This window comes from Dendrobates tinctorius, unplaced genomic scaffold (genome assembly GCF_039654945.1).
Source record: "Dendrobates tinctorius isolate UK_male_01 unplaced genomic scaffold, ASM3965494v1 ptg000044l, whole genome shotgun sequence".
Lineage (NCBI taxonomy): Eukaryota > Metazoa > Chordata > Amphibia > Anura > Dendrobatidae > Dendrobates > Dendrobates tinctorius.
Genome location: NW_027361712.1, coordinates 312118 through 334135, shown reverse-complemented (window position 1 = coordinate 334135; position 22018 = coordinate 312118). Strand labels below are relative to the sequence as shown.

The 22018-nt window shown below is 45.3% G+C and overlaps 1 protein-coding gene across 4 annotated transcripts in view; it reads left to right on the top strand.

Annotated features, from left to right (window-relative positions):
• The first annotated feature begins 205 nt into the window (after positions 1 to 205).
• Positions 206 to 22018, top strand: part of LOC141089038 (dual specificity protein phosphatase CDC14C-like) — a 134668-nt gene continuing 112855 nt past the window's right edge. For 2 of the 4 annotated variants that reach the window (XM_073575302.1, XM_073575305.1), the window contains exon 1: positions 206 to 488. In XM_073575302.1, the coding sequence (XP_073431403.1) occupies positions 359 to 488 (130 nt within the window). In that variant the 5' untranslated portion in view covers positions 206 to 358. The remainder of the gene's footprint in view (positions 489 to 22018) is intronic. The other 2 variants (XM_073575303.1, XM_073575306.1) reach the window with 2 other exon arrangements.

The following is a 22018-nucleotide window of genomic DNA, read 5'->3' as shown; positions in this document are numbered from 1 at the left end:
GTGTGTCTGTCAGTGAGCAGTCCCTCTAAGCAACGGCTGCACACGCAGCAGCTCTGCAGATCACTACACAACAAAGTGACCACGCTGTCTGTGACGTCACAGTTCGGCGTCCATTCAGAGCGCTGCGTATGATAGGTCCGCCCCCTGCCCTGGATTATTCCCCGCCCATCACCAGCATAGGGGCGTGTGTGCGCGAAGCCGGCTGCACAGCAAGCTCAGCGGAATTACAGGCCAGCAGGGGAAGGAGGGGGGCCGCAGCTGCTGCACCTCTGCTTAGGAGGCTCGTCCGGTAGCCAGGGAGTAGTCATCATCCGTCTATTAAGTTCTGCGCTGCCCATTATGTGCCAGCTGTGCAGCCATGAAGAGGAGGACTGATAAGAGCCCTGGGGAAACCAGCAGGAGCAACTTGGGCTGGCGGAAGAAACCCCGAGATGAGCTGTGGGAAGAGGATGGCGACATAGACGATGACATCTACATTAGTGTGACAGGTAGGAGCTGCCGGCCATACAGGGAGCTGCCTGCACTGACCGCTCATACCCTAGCCGTTCTGTCTCTGCTGTGATGTCATCTGCATCGAAAGCAACCAATCAGGATGGGGCTTTCTCTTACTATGCAGCTCTGAAAACTGAGAGCCAGGATCTGATTGGTTGCTCTTAGCTGCTCTTCATCTTGCACTAGTTCTGGTGAATCTCTTTAGTCAACTGACGTATTAACTGTACAAAAGCCACCCTGGGGGTCTGCGGATGTACTGGCAGCATCCAGAGCCCCCTCATAGGCTGGAACGCATGTACTGGGGCGTGTGCGTGTAATTTATTTAATATGAGCGTCTAGTTGTGTGTATGTAATATATATCTATTCCTCAATTATATTAACAATGTGCAAATGATGAAAAAATATAAAACAGAAATTTCCGACTGTCTCGTTTTATTCAGAATTGAGAGTGTCACACACGGAAAGAAATGAATACCAGCACCCCTATCCGTAATGGGTGTCTGAGGGGCGTTCTGCCAGATCGGCTCCTTTAGTACTTCCCGAGCAATGCCTTCTCCGATGCGCCCGATTGGGCACCTGCCGGCTGCTCACAGTAGTGTGGGCCACATGTAGCCGCCTGACATTGTGTTGATAACCCGCTACTGGGACACGTTCACGTTCCCTCATTCTTTCGCATGATCTGCAGAACCATCTCTGTCTAGCGTGGCGTCCAAGACAAATGTGAGACTAGTTGCTAAAGAGGAGGTAGAGCGCCACTCCCATCTTGCTCACCACTGTAACATGTGGGCGATGCTATGAGGCCAGTAGGACCCCTCCAGCTGGTTGTCTGGCTCATAGCCCAATGTGTGGTGGTTGGTGGAAACTTTGCCATTCTTCTAAGCTGACAAGACCACGAGGAGGGCTTCACGAGGGAACGTGGCACTGGTCCTACTCTCGTGATTATCTTGTGGAATCGCATAACGGATCATAGCCAGACCCCACTAGTCTTCATTCCAGGTGTAATAACAGCTCATCATTATGTTGATTTGGTCCTGGAACCAGTGGTACGGCCACTTCACCACTGTGTCCCTGGAGCAAAACGTACCACCAGGCCACGCGTCCTACTGTGAGCAGCCTAAATGTTCTATCATGGCCTGCAACATCTTCACACTAGTCTCCCTTTGAGCTCCTTTGGGAAATAATTGGCTAGCAATTGGAGCAGCCAACAACGTATCTTGATGATTTGCGTGCCCAAGTGCATTCAGGGTGGCAGAACGTTCCTTAGGCCTCTTTCACACATCAGGTTTTCGCCGTCAGGCGCGATCCGGCGCTTTTGACAGAAACCCGATCCGGCGAAATGCAATGCCGGATCCGGTTTCCCCCCCATTGACTTGCATTTGCGCCGGATCGCGCCGGATGGCCATGCGTTTCATCCGGTTTTCGCCGGATCCGGCAATGTGTCGCGATCCGGCGTCTGGAAAAAACGTCTACTGTAACGTTTTTTGTCTCCGGCGCGTCCGGCTTTTTCACACAATGAAAGCCTATGAGCGCCGCAATGCGCCGGATCCGGTTTTTTTGGTCTGAGCATGCTCAGTAGCTCTGCCCACAAGACATATATAAAAGCAAGACAGTGGGACCCACAGCCACACCCAACATGCCACCCAAGCCAAGAACCAGGAGAAGGCAGCAGACATCTGCAGCACCATCACCACCACCACCACCCCAAATGGAGCAGCAAAGGGAACATGCTGAGGAGGGGAGTCCAGAAGCAGATGAGAGACGGTAATTATCAAATCCCCCATTCCTCCAAACTAGGGCCATGGAATATCAAGATATTCATTGGCCCTTTGTTTCTCTTTATTCAACAGCCGCCAAAGAGATGCAGCAGAAATGGCATCACTGGCAGCAGCAACAGCAGCAGCAATACCCACAGCCATGGAGTCTGGCCATCAACAGGACAGCACATCTTCTTCTGGGAGCCCTCCCTCGCATCGTCAGCGTTTGACGGTAAGTTTTTATTTCCAAAATCCATCATCTCTGTAATATATGTCTGTTCATTGACTTTTATTTCAAAACAGGAATCACAAGATGAAGAGGAGCTCCCAGAAGAAGAAGAAAGGGGTGGACAGACACCTGGAGTGGGCTCACAATTGGTAAGTTTTTTGCATCAAACGCAGAAACACAACATCACACTACACACAACACATAGAAAACAATGTTCTGCAGACCACACACAGCAAACAAATGCCTACATCCAAAGACATAACATTTTTTGTTTTCTTCTCTAGTCTTCCCAATCTGGTGCTCGGCCAAGAGGTCCTCGCAGTGCCTCCCAGGGTCGTCGGCGACAGCAACGCGGCGGTCACCAGCGTGTAAGTATAAATATTTTTGCTTTGTTTTTTTTTGCACTTTTTATTTCATTTCTTTTGTGGAGGCTAATTATGTTATTTTTGTCTTTTTCTTTAACAGCCTTCACAGCGTGCTCCTGACTGACGGTGAGGATGGAGGGATTGATGTGGACCGCCTCATCGATCTCGTCAGAGAAAGGGAGCCGCTCTGGAATATGGCTGACCGCCGCCACGCTGACCTGATAGTTACCCGACGACTCTGGGAGGAAATCTGTTCTCTCCTTGTGGGCCGCTGGGAGGACCTCGAAGCTCGGGCCCAGATTAAAGAGCGTAAGTATATACAGTACCGGTTGCTTGATGTAAACCAGTGTTTCCCGAACTCCAGTCCTCGTGGTCCCCACGGATCATGTGTTCAGGATTTCTATTTACTATGGAAATTCTGAAAACATGACCCCTGGGGACCATGAGGACTGGAGTTTGGGAAACACTGATGTTGTATACTAACCACTCCTTTCTCGTTTCAGGGAACAGAATTGTGAATCGGTGGCGGTCTGTGAGGGATCGTTTCAAGAAGGAGTTCAATAAAGAGATGCGGGCCCCGAGTGGATCTGGAGGACGCAGGAGCAAGTACAAGTACGCACAAGCCCTGTCGTTCCTCCGGGAAACAATGCTCACCAGAAGGTAAATATTACACACCACATGTGAAAAGAATGTTAGATGTAACTTTTTTTTTTCAGCCAGGGCCATACCATGTCAGTATTTTAATTGTTTTTTTTTCTCTTTATTACACAGCACGGTGAGCAGCACTCGGGAGCCTGCACGATTGGACCCTTCTGAGGCGATCCCTGAGGAGACCGGCACCGAGGGACACTTCGACCGCCCCGGTACATCTGCACCTTCCCAGCCTTCCCACACATTTGACCCATCTGTCCCATCCACCAGCACAGGAGCATCGTGGCCGCCTACATTACATGAAGCTGCTGGTGAGGAGATCGCTTTCCCTTTACCCCACCCTTCTGCCCCTGCCACCTCTAGTACACCTGCGGGTACTGGGCGGCAGCGGCAGAGGGGTCAGGAAAAGAGTTATGCGCAAGAGTTCTTGCATCTGAATGCATCTTTCCAGAACTGTCTAAAAGTCTTGTCAGAGCAAATCTCCGCAGGCTTTCAGCAGATCAACTCCAGCATTCTGGAGGTGAAGACACTTCTGCAAACCATGCATTCAGAAGCAAGATCTTCGCCAAACCACACCTTTTTCAGGTCTGTTGTGGAGCGCATGGAAACGCTATCTCCTACCCAGCAGATGCATGTAATGCATTCGTGCCACGGTGCTCTACAGCAGGTTACCTCCACCTCCCACCACTGTAGTTCCTCCACCTGCACCCCCTCCAGCCACTTTCCATCCTCCCCCTCCTATTACATACCAGCAACCTCCCCAGTACCAGACATCTCCCCACTTCCAGCATCCTTCCCCGTACCAAACTCCTTCCCCGTACCAAACTCCTTCCCCGTACCAAACTCCTTCCCCGTACCAAACTCCTTCCCCGTACCAAACTCCTTCCCCATACAACTTTCCATCAACATCATCTGCTCCTACAGTCCCTGCCCAACCCTCCACTCCACCGCCCACCACCTCTTCTGCCTCCCACATGTCCACCCATTCTGTAGCTTTTTCAACACCATCACCTCTAACTGTTCCTTCCCCACCACGATCCCAGTCCTCTCTCCACACACCCAGTGTCGAAGTGTCCCGCAGCCCCTCCAGCAGTATTTCCACCCCACAGTACACAGATTTGTAATGTGTGTTTTTTGTAATAAAAATGCCCATTGGGTTTAAAACCTTTATTAAAAAAGTTTTTTGCACTTTAAAAACATTTTACAAAAAAAAAAAAAATTTAAATAAAAGTTAAGTTATCGTTTCACAATGGTTGTCTGTCATTTCTTTCTGCGGCGAACTATGTTTTAAAAAAAGGTTAAATACAGGGTATTTCAAAGGTAAAAAGGTATTCAAAACCAGGTATATAACTGTGGGTAAATTTTAGCTTTTTGCCACAGTTGTGTTTGAAGCAAAGTATTTCGCCTAAAAAGTTGTGTTTATTGTTGGTGATTTCCTACCAATGTACACAACTTTTGTTAAAAGGTGAAATACTTTGCATAAAGCACAACCAGGTACACACCTGTGGCCTAAAGGTAAAAATAGTAAGACCATGACAAGATAGCCAACTTTGGTTGGCAAAGGTATATACTGTTGGTCCAGAAGGTACACAAGTTTGGTTAGGGCACAAATCTTTCACACTCTGTCATCCTGCCAGTGTACTCTGCCTTGAGGTGACATAAAGTATAGTGCAAAATTGTCCCTCATTACTGAAACCGTCACAGAACTTCTAGTGGTAATATTTCCAATGACAACATCCATCTTCGCCAGTAACTTGCTCTTCTCTCCAACCTGCACTTTCTTCTCTACAACCTGTCAAAGAAGGGCTGTAGGAACATGCTATATCTAGTTTTCCAGTAGCCAATCCCGTTCGGAAGGCCAGAAGGGTAAATTTTAAAAACCGGATCCGGCGTAATCCGTCGAAAAACGGATGAGACGGATCCGGTTTTGTCTGTCAAGAACAAGACGGATCCGGCAGAAAACCGGATCCGGCACTTCAGGTTTTACAAAACATTTGCCGGATCCGGCATGATGCCAGATCGCGCCTGACGCCGAAAACCTGATGTGTGAAAGTAGCCTAAGACAACCATTAATAACCTCACTGACGGCATGCTAGCAGTGAGGTTATACCAAGGAGGTACTGTAAGTGCATGTATTTCTGTGCATGCTGTTCACACTTGATACTGAATAAATCGAGATGTATTGAACATATTGTTTAACTTTTTTTCACTATTTGCATATCATTATCATGACATGATTTGCATAAGTTCATAATGGTTTTTAACAGGGAGAAATGCAAAGTACTACATCTGGGCAATAAAAATGAAAAAAGCATATATAGAATGGGAGGAATAGGGCTAAGTGACAGCACATGTGAAAAAGACTTGGGTATACTAATAGATCACAGACTGAATATGAGTCAACAGTGTGATGCAGCAGCAAAAAAGGCAAATGCAATTCTAGGATGTATTAACAGAAGCATACAGTCTAGATCACGTGAAGTAATTATTTCCCTCTACTCCTCTTTGGTCAGACCTCATCTGGAATATTGTGTCCAATTTTGGGCACCACATTTTAAAAAAGACATCAACAAACTGGAGCAAGTTCAGAAAAGAGCGACCAGAATGGTGACCGGTCTGCAAACCCTGTCTTATGAGGAAAGGTTGCAGGATTTGGGAATGTTTAGTTTGCAAAAGAGAAGACTGAGAGGAGACTTAATAGCTGTCTACAAATATCTAAAGGGCTGTCACATTGTAGAAGGTTCAACTTTATTCTCATTTGCACAAGGAAAGACTAGAAGCAATGGGATGAAGCTGAATGGGAGGAGACACAGATTAGATATTAGAAAAAACTTTTTGACAGAGTGATCAATGAGTGGAACAGGCTGCCACGAGAAGTGGTGAGTTCTCCTTCAATGGAAGTCTTCAAACAGAGGCTGGACAGACATCTAACTGGGATGATTTAGCGAATCCTGCTTTGAGCAGGGGGTTGGACCAGATGGCCCAGGAGGTCCCTTCCAACTCTACGATTCTATGATTCTATAACTTTTTTTTTTCTATATTTGGAGTAGCAATATCAGTGCTGAAGCGTGTATTTACAAACCTCATGTAGCACGCTCCATTTTATCTCTTATTTCTCATTTGGGGGGTTTTAAGATAATAAATTGCTTTAATTAGTTAGAGGTTGTCCACTACAATGTGTAGTGGGCAGATCAATACAAACCTTGGAAATAAGGCTTTCTTCAAATACCTTGCATTTCCAAATGTGCCTGTAAGTGGCGCTATTGCTGTCTGCTCATCCCCAGGACATGATCCCGGACTGCAGCTGCTTCTGTTGTTCAGTGATGTCACATCAACTTCCGGAATCGGAAGCTGACTTTGCATCGCCAAGACGGGACCTAGTCTCCTTGAGTCATGGCTTTGAGCGGAGCTTCACAGCATTGCATGTCACAGCCCAGTATCGCACCGGCTTATTCAGTTTTTATTTTTTTTTAAGTAAATAAATTCCTTTTTGGGAGAAAAAAAATGGCGTGGGCTCCCTCAACACTTTAATAACCAGCTGGGGGCAGATGTTTATAGCCTACAAAGGGGGTGATACCCATGTAGCTTTGCAGGCTATTATCAGCTCACAGCTGTATATTTAGCCTTTATTGTTTATTAAAATAGGGGACCACGTAAAAACATAGCATAGGGTCCCCCTATAATTATTAACCAGCAAAGGCTAGGCAGACAACTGCAGGTTGATATTAATAGCCTAGGAAGAGGCCATGGATATTGGCCTTCTAACAAACTAAAAACATCAGCTCTCAGGCGCCCCAGGCACATAGCCTCGCTCTTACCTCATGTAGTGGTGATAGGAGGGGGGGGTTTGATGTCACCTTTTGTATTGTCAGAAAAGTCCTTTATTTGAAATAATGACAAGGACTCCTTTAATGAATTTAAGTTTACCAAAACCACTTGTACTCACCCCAATAACCAATCCACTGAAGCCAATGGCTCCTGAAAAAGAACTAATGTAGAAAACAACCATATTCCTCACCTGTCCGCCGAGGAATTGATAAGTCAATTGTCTTGCAATGCATCTAGATCTACTACATCTAGATGGTAGGCAGTATTTTTGCATGATTCGACTATACAGCCTACCATCCAGCAGAGTCACTGCTGTGTGCGTGCTCAACTCCGTGCCTCACGGTGACATGGTAAAGTTGAGCAGGGTTTGTATCCAATGAACTCCTGTCCCCTCACTGATGTCACCGCGAACATGAGAAAGTTGTCATGCTCGCAATGCTGTCCGAAAGGTTTTCGGAGTTCAGAGCCAATGAACTCTTCAACTCAATGACGTCAGTGTGAGCGCCATTTGAACTTTTCCCACAGTTCTCGCAGTGACGTCAGTGAGATAAAACGAGTTCACCTCGAAGCGCTGAGCAAGCACGCGCAGCTCATTGTCCTTGCTGGATGGCAGGCTGTATAGTCGCATCATGCAACAATGCAGCCTGCCATGTAGATATAGCGGAGCTAGAAAGGTCCCTAGACAATTGGATTATTATCTTCTCAGCAGACAGGTGAGGAATATGGTTGTTTATTAATTTAATTCTTTTACAGGAGACATTGGCTTCAGTGTATTTGGCATTGCAGGAGTATAGCTGGTTTGGGTGAATTTAGATTAATTAAAGGTCTTTATGTAATTTGTTTTAATAATGAACTTTATTCTGGGTGTGTGATTGTTTAAAAAAAAAAAAAAAATCACAATGGAGTTAGTAATGGGGGATACCTTATAGACACCTCTCCATTACTAACCTCTGGGCTTGATATCACCTGACAATACAAAGGTGACATCAGCCCCAGTATTATCACCCCACTTGCCACTGCACCAGGGTAAGTGGGAAGAGCAAGGCTAAGTGCCAGAATTGGGGCATCTTATGGATGCGCCATTTCTGGGGCAGCTGAGAGCTGATGGTTTTTAGTCTTGAAAAGGGGCCATTAATATTTGCCCCCTCCTAGGCTATTAATATCAGCCCACAGCTGTCTGTCTAGCCTTTGCTGGTTATTATTTATAGGGGACCCTGTCACTTTTTTTTCAGGGTCCCCCATTTTAACGACTAGTAAAGGCTAAGCATACAGCTGTGAGCTGATATTAGTAGCCAGGGAAGCCCCATGAGTATTACCCCATTCCCAGGCTATAAAGATCTGCCCCCAGCTGTCCGCTTTCCTTCTTCTGGTTAATAAAATGTCAAGGGGTCACACGCCATTTTTTTCCAGATCAATCATAGAATCGAAAAGTTGGAATGGACCTCCTGGGCCCTCTGGTCCGACCCCTTGCTCAAAGCAGGATTCGCTAAATCATCCCTGACAGATGTCTGTCCAGCCTCTGTTTGAAGACTTCTATTGGAGGAGAACTCACCACCTCTCGTGGCAGCCTATTCCACTCATTGATCACTCTAACTGTCAAAAAGTTTTTTCTGATTTCTAATCTGTGTCTCCTCCCATTCAGTTTCATCCCATTGCTTCTAGTCTTTCCTTGTGCAAATGAGAATAAAGATCCTTCTACAATGTGACAGCCCTTGAGATATTTGTAGACAGCTATTAAGTCTCCTCTCAGTCTTCTCTTCTGCAAGCTAAACATTCCCAAATCCTGGAACCTTTCCTCATAAGACAGGGTTTGCAGACCGGTCACCATTCTGGTCGCTCTTTTCTGAACTTGCTCCAGTTTGTTGATGTCTTTTTTAAAATGTGGCATCCAAAACTGGACACAGTATTCCAGATGAGGTCTGACCAATGAGGAGTAGAGGGGGAATAATGACTTCACATGATCTAGACTGTATGCTTCTGTTAATACATCCTAGAATTGCATTTGCCTTTTTTGCTGCTGCATCACACTGTTGACTCCTCTTCAGTCTGTGATCTATTAGTATACCCAAGTCTTTTTCACATGTGCTGTTGCTTAGCCCTATTCCTCCCATTCTGTATATGCTTTTTTCATTTTTATTGCCCAGATGTAGTACTTTGCATTTTTCCCTGTTAAAAACCATTGTTAGTTGCTGTCCACTGCTCCAGTTTATTTATATCTTTTTGAGTCCTCTCTCTCTCTCTCTCTCTCTCTCTCTCTCTCTCTCTCTCTCTCTCTCTCTCTCTCTCTCTCTCTCTCCAGTATTAGCTATCCCTCCTAGCTTTGTGTCGTCAGCAAATGTAATCAGTTTACCCTCAATTCCTTAATCTAAATCATTGATAAAGATGTTGAACAATACAGGGCCTAGGACAGAGCCCTGTGGTACCCCACTTGAGACATTCTTCCAACTGGATGTGCAGCCATTTACAACCACTTTTTGGGTCCGATCACTAAGCCAGTTATGAATCCACCTAACAGTTGCCTTGTCCATTCCATACTTAGCCATTTTTTTCAATAAGGATTGTGTGAGATACTTTGTCAAATGCTTTGCTGAAGTCAAGATATACTATATCTACAGCATTTCCCTGAGCTTCCCAGTCAGTGATTCCATCATAGAAGGAAATTAAGTTAGTCTGTTAGTCTGACATGAATTATTAGTTACAAACCCATGCTGACTCTGTTTAATCACTTCATTCTTATCCAGGTACTGACATACATGTTGTTTAATAATTTGTTCAAAGATCTTTCCTGGTATAGAAGTCAGACTCACCGGCCTATAGTTGCCTGTACATATATTTATTAAATACATATACAGTAAGCTACACAAGCACTGTACTAATTATATATGTCACTGAGCTCTTTATATCTGGGTGTATATTCTATTCAGATGGGTCATGCTGTGATTTTACTGTACGTAGCTGCTAAAATGTTGGGATTTCAAGGACAAGGGTGTGTAAAAATCGGACGGCACCCACATGGTCCGACTGCTGTAAATATTTTTTTTTTTTTTTTTTTTTTTATTACACCTATTGACTTGCATTGACAAGTCTCGTCCAAGATGCAAAGACAATAGCAGCATGTTGCAATATTTTTTTTTTTTTTTTTTCCCGGAGCCATCCAATTTCAGCTGAGAAAAAAAAAATTGCAGATGAGCAAGGAATTATAGGTTAACATTGGATAGAGTGCAATCGTGTGTGTGTGTGTGTGTGTGTGTATATATACAGGGTGGTCCAAAAGTAGGTGGACAGAAAATAATATTTATTTTGATTTATATATAAAATTATATTTACTAACACAAGCATAACATTGACAATTAAATTTTATTCTGAACAATAATACAAAAGCTCTTAAATTTTATCAACGCAGGTGCTCAAACTGTTTTCCATCACAATTTTCACAGCTTTGAAGTCTGCCTCTTACGCTTCGACCAACTTTTTTGTACAAGTCTCTTTGGGTATTAATTTCTTGAAATGCATCTCTTATGGAATTTTTCAAATCACTGACACATTTTGGTTTTCAACTATAAACTTTGTCCTTGAGTACTCCCCAATAGAAAAAATCCAATGGGGTCAAGTCTGGTGAACGTGCTGGCCAATCAAGTGGGCCTCTTCAGCCAATCCATTTATTAGGAAATGTTTAATTAAGATACTCGCAGACTACTCTTGAATAATGTGGAGGGGCCCCATCTTGTTGGAAATAAAGGTCATTTGAATTAGGCTGTTGCTGTAACTGGGGAACAACTTGATTCATTAGAATTTCGAGATACTTATTTCCTGTGACTGTTCCATAATAAAAAATGGTCCAAAAACACCAAAACTTGAAATACCACCCCAAACATTGACACCAGGCTCATTTAGTTGTTGCTCTAATGTTAAATGCATGTTCTCATTATACCAGTAAATACAATTATGTCTGTTAATATGGCCAGACAATTTGAAAGAAGCTTCATCACTCCACATAATGTTATCTAAAATTACTGGATTTTCTTCAGTTTTGTTAAGCATAATCTCACTAAATTACAGCTGCCCGTCTGGATCATCCTCCAATAAACCATGAATTAGACGTGGATGATAAGCTTACCGCCCAATAGACTTCAGGATTCACATGATGGATGCTTATGAAATTCCCAATTCTAAAGAGACTCTTCTGGTGGATTTTTTTGGTCTCTGAACAAATGTTTCAGCAACAAGTTGTTTATTATTTTCTGTACAGGCTGTTTCACTTTACACCATGTCTGATAAATCTCCCCCTTCATAACCCTATTACACATACTGTCCACCTACTTTTGGACCACCCTGTGTATGTATATTAATATATATATATATATATAAGAGACAGTGATCCCTCTTATGGCTAGGGGGCGCTGTATGTACGCCTCATGATATGCATGGAGGCGTGATGGTGAGACAGTGACCGGTATTATTGTAAATAGCCTGTATGTGTCGCAGAGGAAGTCTGCACTTTAAGCCCGAAAGGTTGTTGCTCTGGGACTTGTAGTTCCACAAGTGTTTGTGTAGTTTATTAGGGAACTTTACAAGGATAGTCAGAGAGCTGGGTGGGACTGGCCAACCACACATACACCGCCCACCTATGGGGGTGGTTACAGCTACATACTTGTATTTGTAAAGCGCCATGGAATAAATGGCGCTATAATAATAATAATGTGACCAGGCTTTGGGTCACATGGTCGTGATTGTTCTAAGGTCCTGAGAGGTCTGTGTTGGAAGGTCCCAGGAGGGGACGGACTTCCTGAAGAGCACAGGGTGAGACCATGGACTGACAGGCTGTGATGGCACTGCTTTGGGGAAGCTACCGTCCGTCTGAGGGTCTGGATCTGTCAGGTGTCCTGGTGAGCAAGGCACTGTCCTAGACTGTGATTCCAGTTCGGCAGCTTCCCAGGGCACCAGGAGTGACAAGGAGTCAGTGTGTGGAGCAGGAGCTCCTATAAGGTAACTTCAGACAAGGGGGTTATGGAATGGCAGACAAGTATCTGCCATTGGAACAAACTGTTGATGCTTGTTGTCATCTGTGGACATTGATGAACTGTTCAGCGTACGGTCACCCATGGTAACTGGATGAAGTGAGAAGTCCGGCATGTTTAGTGACTGTGAGTTGAAGCCGTATAAAATGTGATGTAATAAACTATTCGTTGTGCGGTTTGAGTCTAAATAAACCGGAATAGACTGTTTAAGCAAGAAACCGTTGCGTTGTGCCTTAATCCTGTTGCCAAGCGAGTGTCCCCCAACACATGCAGGAAGTATGTGTGTGTGTGTGTATATATATATATATATATACATACACTAGATGGAGGCCCGATGCTATCGCATCGGGAGGGTGGTAATGTCACAATGGGGTCAGGCTTTGCAGCGTTGAGAATCGCTCACCCACCTATCCACTCTCTTTCCCCATATGCTGACTTCTCCCGTCTGTGCTCTCTTCTTTGACCTGTCTGCCCAGTGTGCTATCCCCCTTGTCTGCTGTCTTTCTCCTTCCTATGCTGTCCCGTTTGAGCTGTGTCTCACCGCTGTGTCTGACCGTGTACAGAACATACTACAGCTCCTGGGCAGGGGAGGAAGCAAAAGACAATACTGACATTACAGCAGGAGATCTCAGTGGATTCATTTTGTGAAGTAAAATATTGTTTAAAAACAGTCAGTGAAATATTTTACCTCACAAAATGAATCCTCTGTGATCCCATGCTGTAATGTCAGTATTGTCTTTTGCTTCCTACCCTGCCCAGGAGATGTAGCATGCTCCGTATACGGTCAGACACAGACAATTTTTAAAATGAACTTTCGTTCGTGGGAAAACCCCTTTAATGTGCCAGGCTTCCTCTGCCTGTAGACACGTCGCGTATCTGCCGCTGGGATCAGCTGAATGATTCTCTGCGCGGAATTCGTGCAGGCGCAGTGCAACGTTGTTCTGCTGGTGGTACCGCACAAGAGGCTGTATGAGTGTGGTGCGTACGGCGAATAGCGTGTGTGCTGTGACGGTGTTTCGCTGGTGGTACCACGCAATAGGTTGGTACCAGCAGCAGTTCTCATAGACACCCATCACTTGGTTGTCCCAATATGGCGGTCGGTGAATTTCCTCCGCTTGGAATTCTGGGATACGGTGACATCTGGACCAAACAGGAAATTAAAACATTACAAGGCAAATATATATTTATATAATCCATGCGTTGTAATCGGAAGTGTATATTCCATACGCTCACTGTTAATTCTCAAAAAAACAGCCTTAGGGTACTGTTACACTTAGCGATGCACCAGCGATCTCAACAACGCTATGGATCGCTGGTGCATCGCTAAGTGGTCGCTAGTGAGCTGCCACACAGGCAGATCTCACCAGCGACATAGCGGGGGTCGCTACTTACCTGTCAGACGCGGCGATCCTGACGTCCTCCCGCCTGTGTCCACGCGTCGTTCGTCGGCGCCGCAGGAAGCGCCCGACAAGAAATGGTCCAGGACGTTCTCACGCGATCAGCGATGAGCAGTAGGGGAGCCGGTCGGAGGTAAGTATCAGACATAGCGATATCCAGCGTCGGACTGGAACACCTTGGGCCCACCAGAGAAAATCATTCTTGGGGCCCACTATGTAGCTGCATAGAGTTAAATACCAGACCACCAATTATGCGGTAAAACACGCTAATATCCGGGTATAAGGTTGTACATGTCTTAATTATGTAGCAGGAGTTGGGGTAGCCCCCTCATAGAATATAAAGCAGCCCCCTCACATAGTATAATGCAGCCATCTCATAGAATATAATACTGCCCCCCTCATAGGGTATAATACTGCCCCCCTCATAGGGTATAATACTGCCCCCCTCATAGGGTATAATACTGCCCCCCTCATAGGGTATAATACTGCCCCCCTCATAGGGTATAATACTGCACCCCCTCATAGGGTATAATACTGCACCCCCTCATAGGGTATAATACTGCACCCCCTCATAGGGTATAATACTGCACCCCCTCATAGGGTATAATGCTGCCCTCCTCATAGGGTATAATGCTGCCTCCTCATAGGGTATAATACTGCCCCCCTCATAGGGAATAATGCTGCCCTCCTCATAGGGTATAATGCACCCCCTCATAGGGTATAATGCACCCCCTCATAGGGTATAATGCTGCCCCCCTCATAGGGTATAATACTGCACCCCCTCATAGGGTATAATACTGCACCCCCTCATAGGGTATAATGCTGCCCTCCTCATAGGGTATAATGCTGCCTCCTCATAGGGTATAATACTGCCCCCCTCATAGGGAATAATGCTGCCCTCCTCATAGGGTATAATGCACCCCCTCATAGGGTATAATGCACCCCCTCATAGGGTATAATGCTATATAGATATAGATAGAAAGATAGATGTAGAAATAGATAGATATAGAGATAGATAGTAGATAATGGATAGAAAGTAGATAGAAAGATTCATAGAGATAGATATAGAAAGAAATATAGATAGATATAGAGATAGATAGAAAATAGATATAGAGATAGATAGCTATAGATAGAAAGATATAGAGATAGATATATAGATAGAGATAGATAATAGAGATATACAGATATAATAATAATAATAATAATAATAATAATATAGACATATATAGATAGATATATAGATAGATGGCTATAAATAAAAATAGATATAGAGATATATATATATATATATATATATAGAGATAGATAGATAATAGCTAGATATAGAGATAGATAGATATAGAGTTAGAAAGATATAGAGAGATATATAGATGGATAGATAGATATAGATAATAGATAGATATAATAGATAGATATAGAGATGGATGGATAGATCAATAGATAGATAGATAAAGAGAGATAGATATAGAGATATAGTGTTAGATAGAAAGATAGATAGAGCTATAGAGATAGATAGATATGGATATAGAGATAACAGATAGATATAGAGATAGATAGATAGATATAGAGATAATATATAGATAGCTATAGAGAGAGATATAGAGAGAAACAGATATAGAGGTAGGTAGATAGATATAGAGATAATAGAGAGATATAGAGATAGATATAGATATAAAGATAGAGAGCGAGAGATATGGAGAGAGATAGATACAGAGATCGATAAATAGATAGAGAGATAGATATAGATAATAGATAGAGATAGATAGATAAAGATAGATAATAAATATAGAGATAGAGTAAGATAGAAAGATATAGAGATAGATAGAGATAGATGTAGAGATAGAAAGATAGAGATAGATATAGATAATAGATATAGATAAAGATAGATATAGAGATAGAGAGATAGATAGATATAGAGAGAAATAGATATATATAGAGAGATAGATAGATATAGAGAGAGATAGATATAGAGATAAATAGATAGAGAAAGATAGATATATAGATATAGAGATAGAAAGATAGATATAGAGAGAGCGATAGATATACAGAGAGATAGATATAGAGATAGATGGAGATATATAGATAGATAGCTATAGAGAGAGATATAGAGATAGATATAGAGAGAAATAGATATATAGATATAAAGATATAGAGATAGATATAGAGATAGATAGATAGATAGATAGATACAGAGAAAAGATATAGAGATAGATAACGGATAGATATAGAGATAGATAGATATAGATATTAGATAGAGATATATATAGATAAAGATAGATAGATATAGATGGTAGCTAGATAGATAATAAAGATAGAGATAGATAGATATAGAGATATATATAGAAAGATATAGAGATAGATAGATGTAGAGATAGAAAGATAGATATAAAGATAGAGCGATAGAGATAGATAATAGATAGAGATAGATAGATAGATATAAGAGAGCTAGAGAGAGAGATATATAGATAGATAGATAGAGACAGATAGAGAGAGAGAGAGAGAGAGAGAGAGATAAAAAAAAACAAAAAACCACAATACTCACCTCTCCTCCTCGCTCCCACGCTGATCCCGGCTTCAGTGTCAGGAGCTGCCCCCTCTGCCAGACACACAGTGGGTGCGCGATGTAGTGACGTCATCGCGCACTGGCTGTGAGTCAGGAGCAGAGGGGACTGAGGGCGGCGCCGGCCCTGATTTACAGCTGTAGTCTGCAGAGCAGCTTACTGGGCTGGGGGCGGGGCATCTGGGGGTGGAGACTGTGAAATTATATGCTTCGCGGTGAATATTCATTTCTCTTTAGCAGCGGGGACAGGGGCTCCTGCCTCCTGACACCCGCTGCTGCTCCGCTGGCAGGGGCCCCCATAGCAGCTGCATGGTGTGCGACACACCACTGGCTGGGGGCCCCTTGAGCAGCGGGGGCCCTAGGCAACTGCTGGCCCTGTATGCCAGCAGGTGCCAGGGCCCACCAGATGCCAGGGCCCACCGGAGAATCCTCCGGTTCTCCGGTGGGCCAGTCCGACGCTGGCGATATCGCTGCTACGTCACAAAATCGGTGACGTTACAGCAATATTGCTAGCGATACGCTAGCTATGTGTAACGGGGGCTTTAGTTATAGCAGTTTCATCCGTTAATGGTCAGCTGGTCGTGTAATTGTCCTGACAGTAGGGTGCAGCAGAGGACTGTTTGTGACACAAAGATAACAGCGGGTTGGTTCAGAGTGACTCCCCAGGCTGTGATCCTTAACTGAGATGCATACTTGTCTGACGCCTCTATCTACTTTATACCTTGACATGATCTGTTTAGACTGTTGATTCTTGTTCAATGTAAAGATTTTTAATGAGACTGATAAGATGGTTCAACACATCCATATCAATGTTCATCTTTGGTAATTGTTGCCAGAATAATAGACCAAATGTTTGTAAAGGTACTGTCACACTTAGCGATGCACCAGCGATCCTGACCAGCGATATGACGCAGTCAGGATCGCTGGTGCATCGCTAAGTGGTCGCTAGTGAGCTTCCACACAGGCAGATCTCACCAGCGACATCGCTGGGGACGGGGGTCGCTACTTACCTGTTACACTAGGCGATCCTGACGTCCGCCCGCCCGCCCGCGTCCACGCGTCGCTCGTCGGCGCCACAGGAAGCCCAGCAGGAAGCTGACGACGAGAAACGGTCCAGGACGTTCTCGCGCGATCAGCAGCGGGGGAGCCGGTCAGAGGTAAGTATCAGACACAGCGATGTCGCTAGCAATATCGCTATAACGTCACAAAACCAGTGACGTTATAGCGATATTGCTAGCGATATCGCTTAGTGTGACAGGCCCTTTAGACTGGAGAATTGAGGTCCTCTTAGGCCTCTTTCACACATCAGGTTTTCGCCGTCAGGCGCGATCCGGCGCTTTTGACAAAAACCGGATCCGGCTAAATGCAATGCCGGATCCGGTTTCCCCCCCCTTGACTTGCATTTGCGCCGGATCGCGCCGGATGGCCATGCGTTTCATCCGGTTTTCGCCGGATCCGGCAATGTGTCGCGATCCGGCGTCTGGAAAAAACGGCTACTGTAACGTTTTTTTGTCTCCGGCGAAAAAGCCGGACACGCCGGATCCGGCGCGTCCGGCTTTTTCACACAATGAAAGCCTATGAGCGCCTCAATGCGCCTGATCCGGCGAAAGCCGGATCCGGTGGCCGGATCCGGTTTTTTTGGTCTGAGCATGCTCAGTAGCTCTGCCCACAACACATATATAAAAGCAAGACAGTGGGACCCACAGCCACACCCAACATGCCACCCAAGAAAGCAACCAAGCGCAGGAGAAGGCAGGAGACCACTGCAGCACCATCAGCACCACCACCACCCCAAATGGAGCAGCAAATGGAACATGCTGAGGAGGGGAGGCCAGCAGCAGATGAGAGACGGTAATTATCAAATCCCCCATTCCTCCAAACTAGGGCTATTGAATATCAAGATATTCATTGGCCCTTTGTTTCTCTTTATTCAACAGCCGCCCAATAGATGCAGCAGCAGCAGCAATGGCAGCAGCTGAAACACCACCCACAGGCATGGAGTGTGGCCACCAGGAAGACAGCACATCATCTTCTGGGAGCCCTCCCTCGCATCGTCAGCGTTTGACGGTAAGTTTTTATTTCCAAAATCCATCATCTCTGTAATATATGTCTATTCATTGCCTTTTATTTCAAAACAGGATTCACAAGATGAAGAGGAGCTCCGAGAAGAAGGAAGGGGTGGACAGACACTTGGAGTGGGCTCACAATTGGTAAGTTTTTTTGCATCAAACGCAGAAACACAACATCACACTACACACAACACATAGAAAACAATGTTCTGCAGACCACACACAGCAAACAAATGCCTACATCCAAAGACATAACATTTTTTGTTTTCTTCTCTAGTCTTCCCAATCTGGTGCTCGGCCAAGAGGTCCTCGCAGTGCCTCCCAGGGTCGTCGGCGACAGCAACGCGGCGGTCACCAGCGTGTAAGTATAAATATTTTTGCTTTGGTTTTTTTTGCACTTTTTATTTCATTTCTTTTGTGGAGGCTAATTATGTTATTTTTGTCTTTTTCTTTAACAGCCTTCACAGCGTGCTCCCGACTCTGACGGTGAGGATGGAGGACTCGATGTGGACCACCTCATCGATATCGTCAGAGAAAGGGAGCCGCTCTGGAATATGGCTGACCGCCGCCATGCTGACCTTATCGTTACCCGACGACTCTGGGAGGAAATCTGTTCGCTCCTTGTGGGCCGCTGGGAGGACCTCGATGCTCGGGTCCAGATTAAAGAGCGTAAGTATATACAGTACCGGTTGCTTGATGTAAACCAGTGTTTCCCGAACTCCAGTCCTCGTGGTCCCCACGGATCATGTGTTCAGGATTTCTATTTACTATGGAAATCCTGAAAGCATGACCCCTGGGGACCATGAGGACTGGAGTTTGGGAAACACTGATGTTGTATACTAACCACTCCTTTCTCGTTTCAGGGAACAGAATTGTGAATCGGTGGCGGTCTGTGAGGGATCGTTTCAAGAAGGAGTTCAATAAAGAGATGCGGGCCCCGAGTGGATCTGGAGGACGCAGGAGCAAGTACAAGTACGCACGAGCCCTGTCGTTCCTCCGGGAAACAATGCTCACCAGAAGGTAAATATTACACACCACATGTGAAAAGAATGTTAGATGTAACTTTTTTTTTTCAGCCAGGGCCATACCATGTCAGTATTTTAATTGTTTTTTTTTCTCTTTATTACACAGCACGGTGAGCAGCACTCGGGAGCCTGCACGATTGGACCCTTCTGAGGCGATCCCTGAGGAGACCAGCACCGAGGGACACTTCGACCGCCCCGGTACATCTGCACCTTCCCAGCCTTCCCACACATTCGACCCATCTGTCCCATCCACCAGCACAGGAGCATCGTGGCCGCCTACATTACATGAAGCTGCTGGTGAGGAGATCGCTTTCCCTTTACCCCACCCTTCTGCCCCTGCCACCTCTAGTACACCTGCGGGTACTGGGCGGCAGCGGCAGAGGGGTCAGGAAAAGAGTTATGCGCAAGAGTTCTTGCATCTGAATGCATCTTTCCAGAACTGTCTAAAAGTCTTGTCAGAGCAAATCTCCGCAGGCTTTCAGCAGATCAACTCCAGCATTCTGGAGGTGAAGACACTTCTGCAAACCATGCATTCAGAAGCAAGATCTTCGCCAAACCACACCTTTTTCAGGTCTGTTGTGGAGCGCATGGCAACACTATCTCCTACCCAGCAGATGCATGTAATGCATTCGTGCCACGGTGCTCTACAGCAGGTTACCTCCACCTCCCACCACTGTAGTTCCTCCACCTGCACCCCCTCCAGCCACTTTCCATCCTCCCCCTCCTATTACATCTGCACCCCCTCCAGCCACTTTCCATCCTCCCCCTCCTATTACATACCAGCAACCTCCCCAGTACCAGACATCTCCCCACTTCCAGCAACCTGCCCCGTACCAAACTCCTTCCCCGTACCAAACTCCTTCCCCATACAACTTTCCATCAACATCATCTGCTCCTACAGTCCCTGCCCAACCCTCCACTCCACCGCCCACCACCTCTTCTGCCTCCCACATGTCCACCCATTCTGTAGCTTTTTCCACACCATCACCTCTAACTGTTCCTTCCCCACCACGATCCCAGTCCTCTCTCCACACTCCCATTGTCGAAGTGTCCCGCAGCCCCTCCAGCAGTATTTCCACCCCACACTACACAGATTTATAATGTGTGTATTTAAATAAAAATGACCAGTTTTATGGTTTCAAAGCTTTATTAAAAAAGTTTATTAAAATTGAAAAAAAGTTTTCTAAAAAAAACATTTTTCAATAAAAGTTAAATTATTTTACACTGGTTGTCTGTCATTTCTTTCTGCGGCGAAAAAGGTTAAATACAGGGTATTTAAAAGGTAAAATGGTATTCAAAACTAGGTATATAACTGTGGGTAAATTTTAGCTTTTTGCCACAGTTGTGTTCCTGGTTGTGTTTGAAGCAAAGTATTTCACCTAAAAAGTTGTGTTTATTGTTGGTGATTTCCTAACAATGTACACAACTTTTGTTAAAAGGTGAAATACTTTGCATAAAACACAACCAGGTACACACCTGTGGCCTAAAGCTAAAAATAGAGACCATGACAAGATAGCCAACTTTGGTTGGCAAAGGTATATACTGTTGGTACAGAAGGTACACAAGTTTGGTCAAGGGTCAATTTTTAAAACCGGATCCGGCGTAATCCGTCGAAAAACGGATAGAAAAATGGATGAACCGGATGAGACGGATCCGGTTTTGTCTGTCAAGAACAAGACGGATCCGGCAGAAAACCGGATCCGGCACATCAGGTTTTACAAAACATTTGCTGGAACCGGCATTCCGGCACGACGCCGGATCGCACCTGACGCCGAAAACCTGATGTGTGAAAGTAGCCTTAATTGGCTATTTACGAGTAAGAGTCTTGTTCTGTCCATATTGGCTTTGACGATGTCGAGCTTACCTTGGTTCATACATCCCAAGTGCTATGCTCCTAGATGGTTCATGGACCCACTGTGCCACAGACTGGACTTAAGCCCCCTTCACACATAGCGAGATCGCTAAAGCATCACCGATTTTGTGACGCAACAGCGATATCGCTAGCGATCTTGCTACATGTGATACTTGCCTCTGACCCGGCTCCCCGCTGGATATCGCTGATCCCGCGAGATCGTCCTGGTCCATTTCTCGTCGTTGGCTTCCTGCTGGTGCCGACAAGCGACTCCATGGACGCGGGCGGAAGACGTCACCCTCGCTGCGTGTGACAGGTAAGTGACGACCGCCAACCGCTGCTGCATCGCTGGTGAGATCTGCCAGTTTGGCAGCTCACTAGCGACCATATAGCGATGCACCAGCGATCCTGACCGGGTCGTATCGTTCTCGGGATCACTGGTGCATCGCTAAATGTAACGGAACCTTTACCCTGAATGTGCGTGACTAAGCAGCTATCTTGGTGTTCGATGGAGCTTCTAGTGGCGAGATCAGACTTATGTGGCAAGTAGCTGCGAGGTGCCACTCTATGGTGACGTCTGGCAGTAGCTGCTGACCCCAAACGGCAGAGACATTACTTCAGGTTCTCAGGCAAAGAAGGGCGGCCACTGGGACAAGTTCTACCTGTGCAGACAGATTCACACTGCGCAGACTGGACAGCAACAGGGATAAGTTCACAGCTCTGGCCTGGATATTTAGCCCCCAGGGTGGTAGACAGGTACCGCCAATGTGGCCACGGG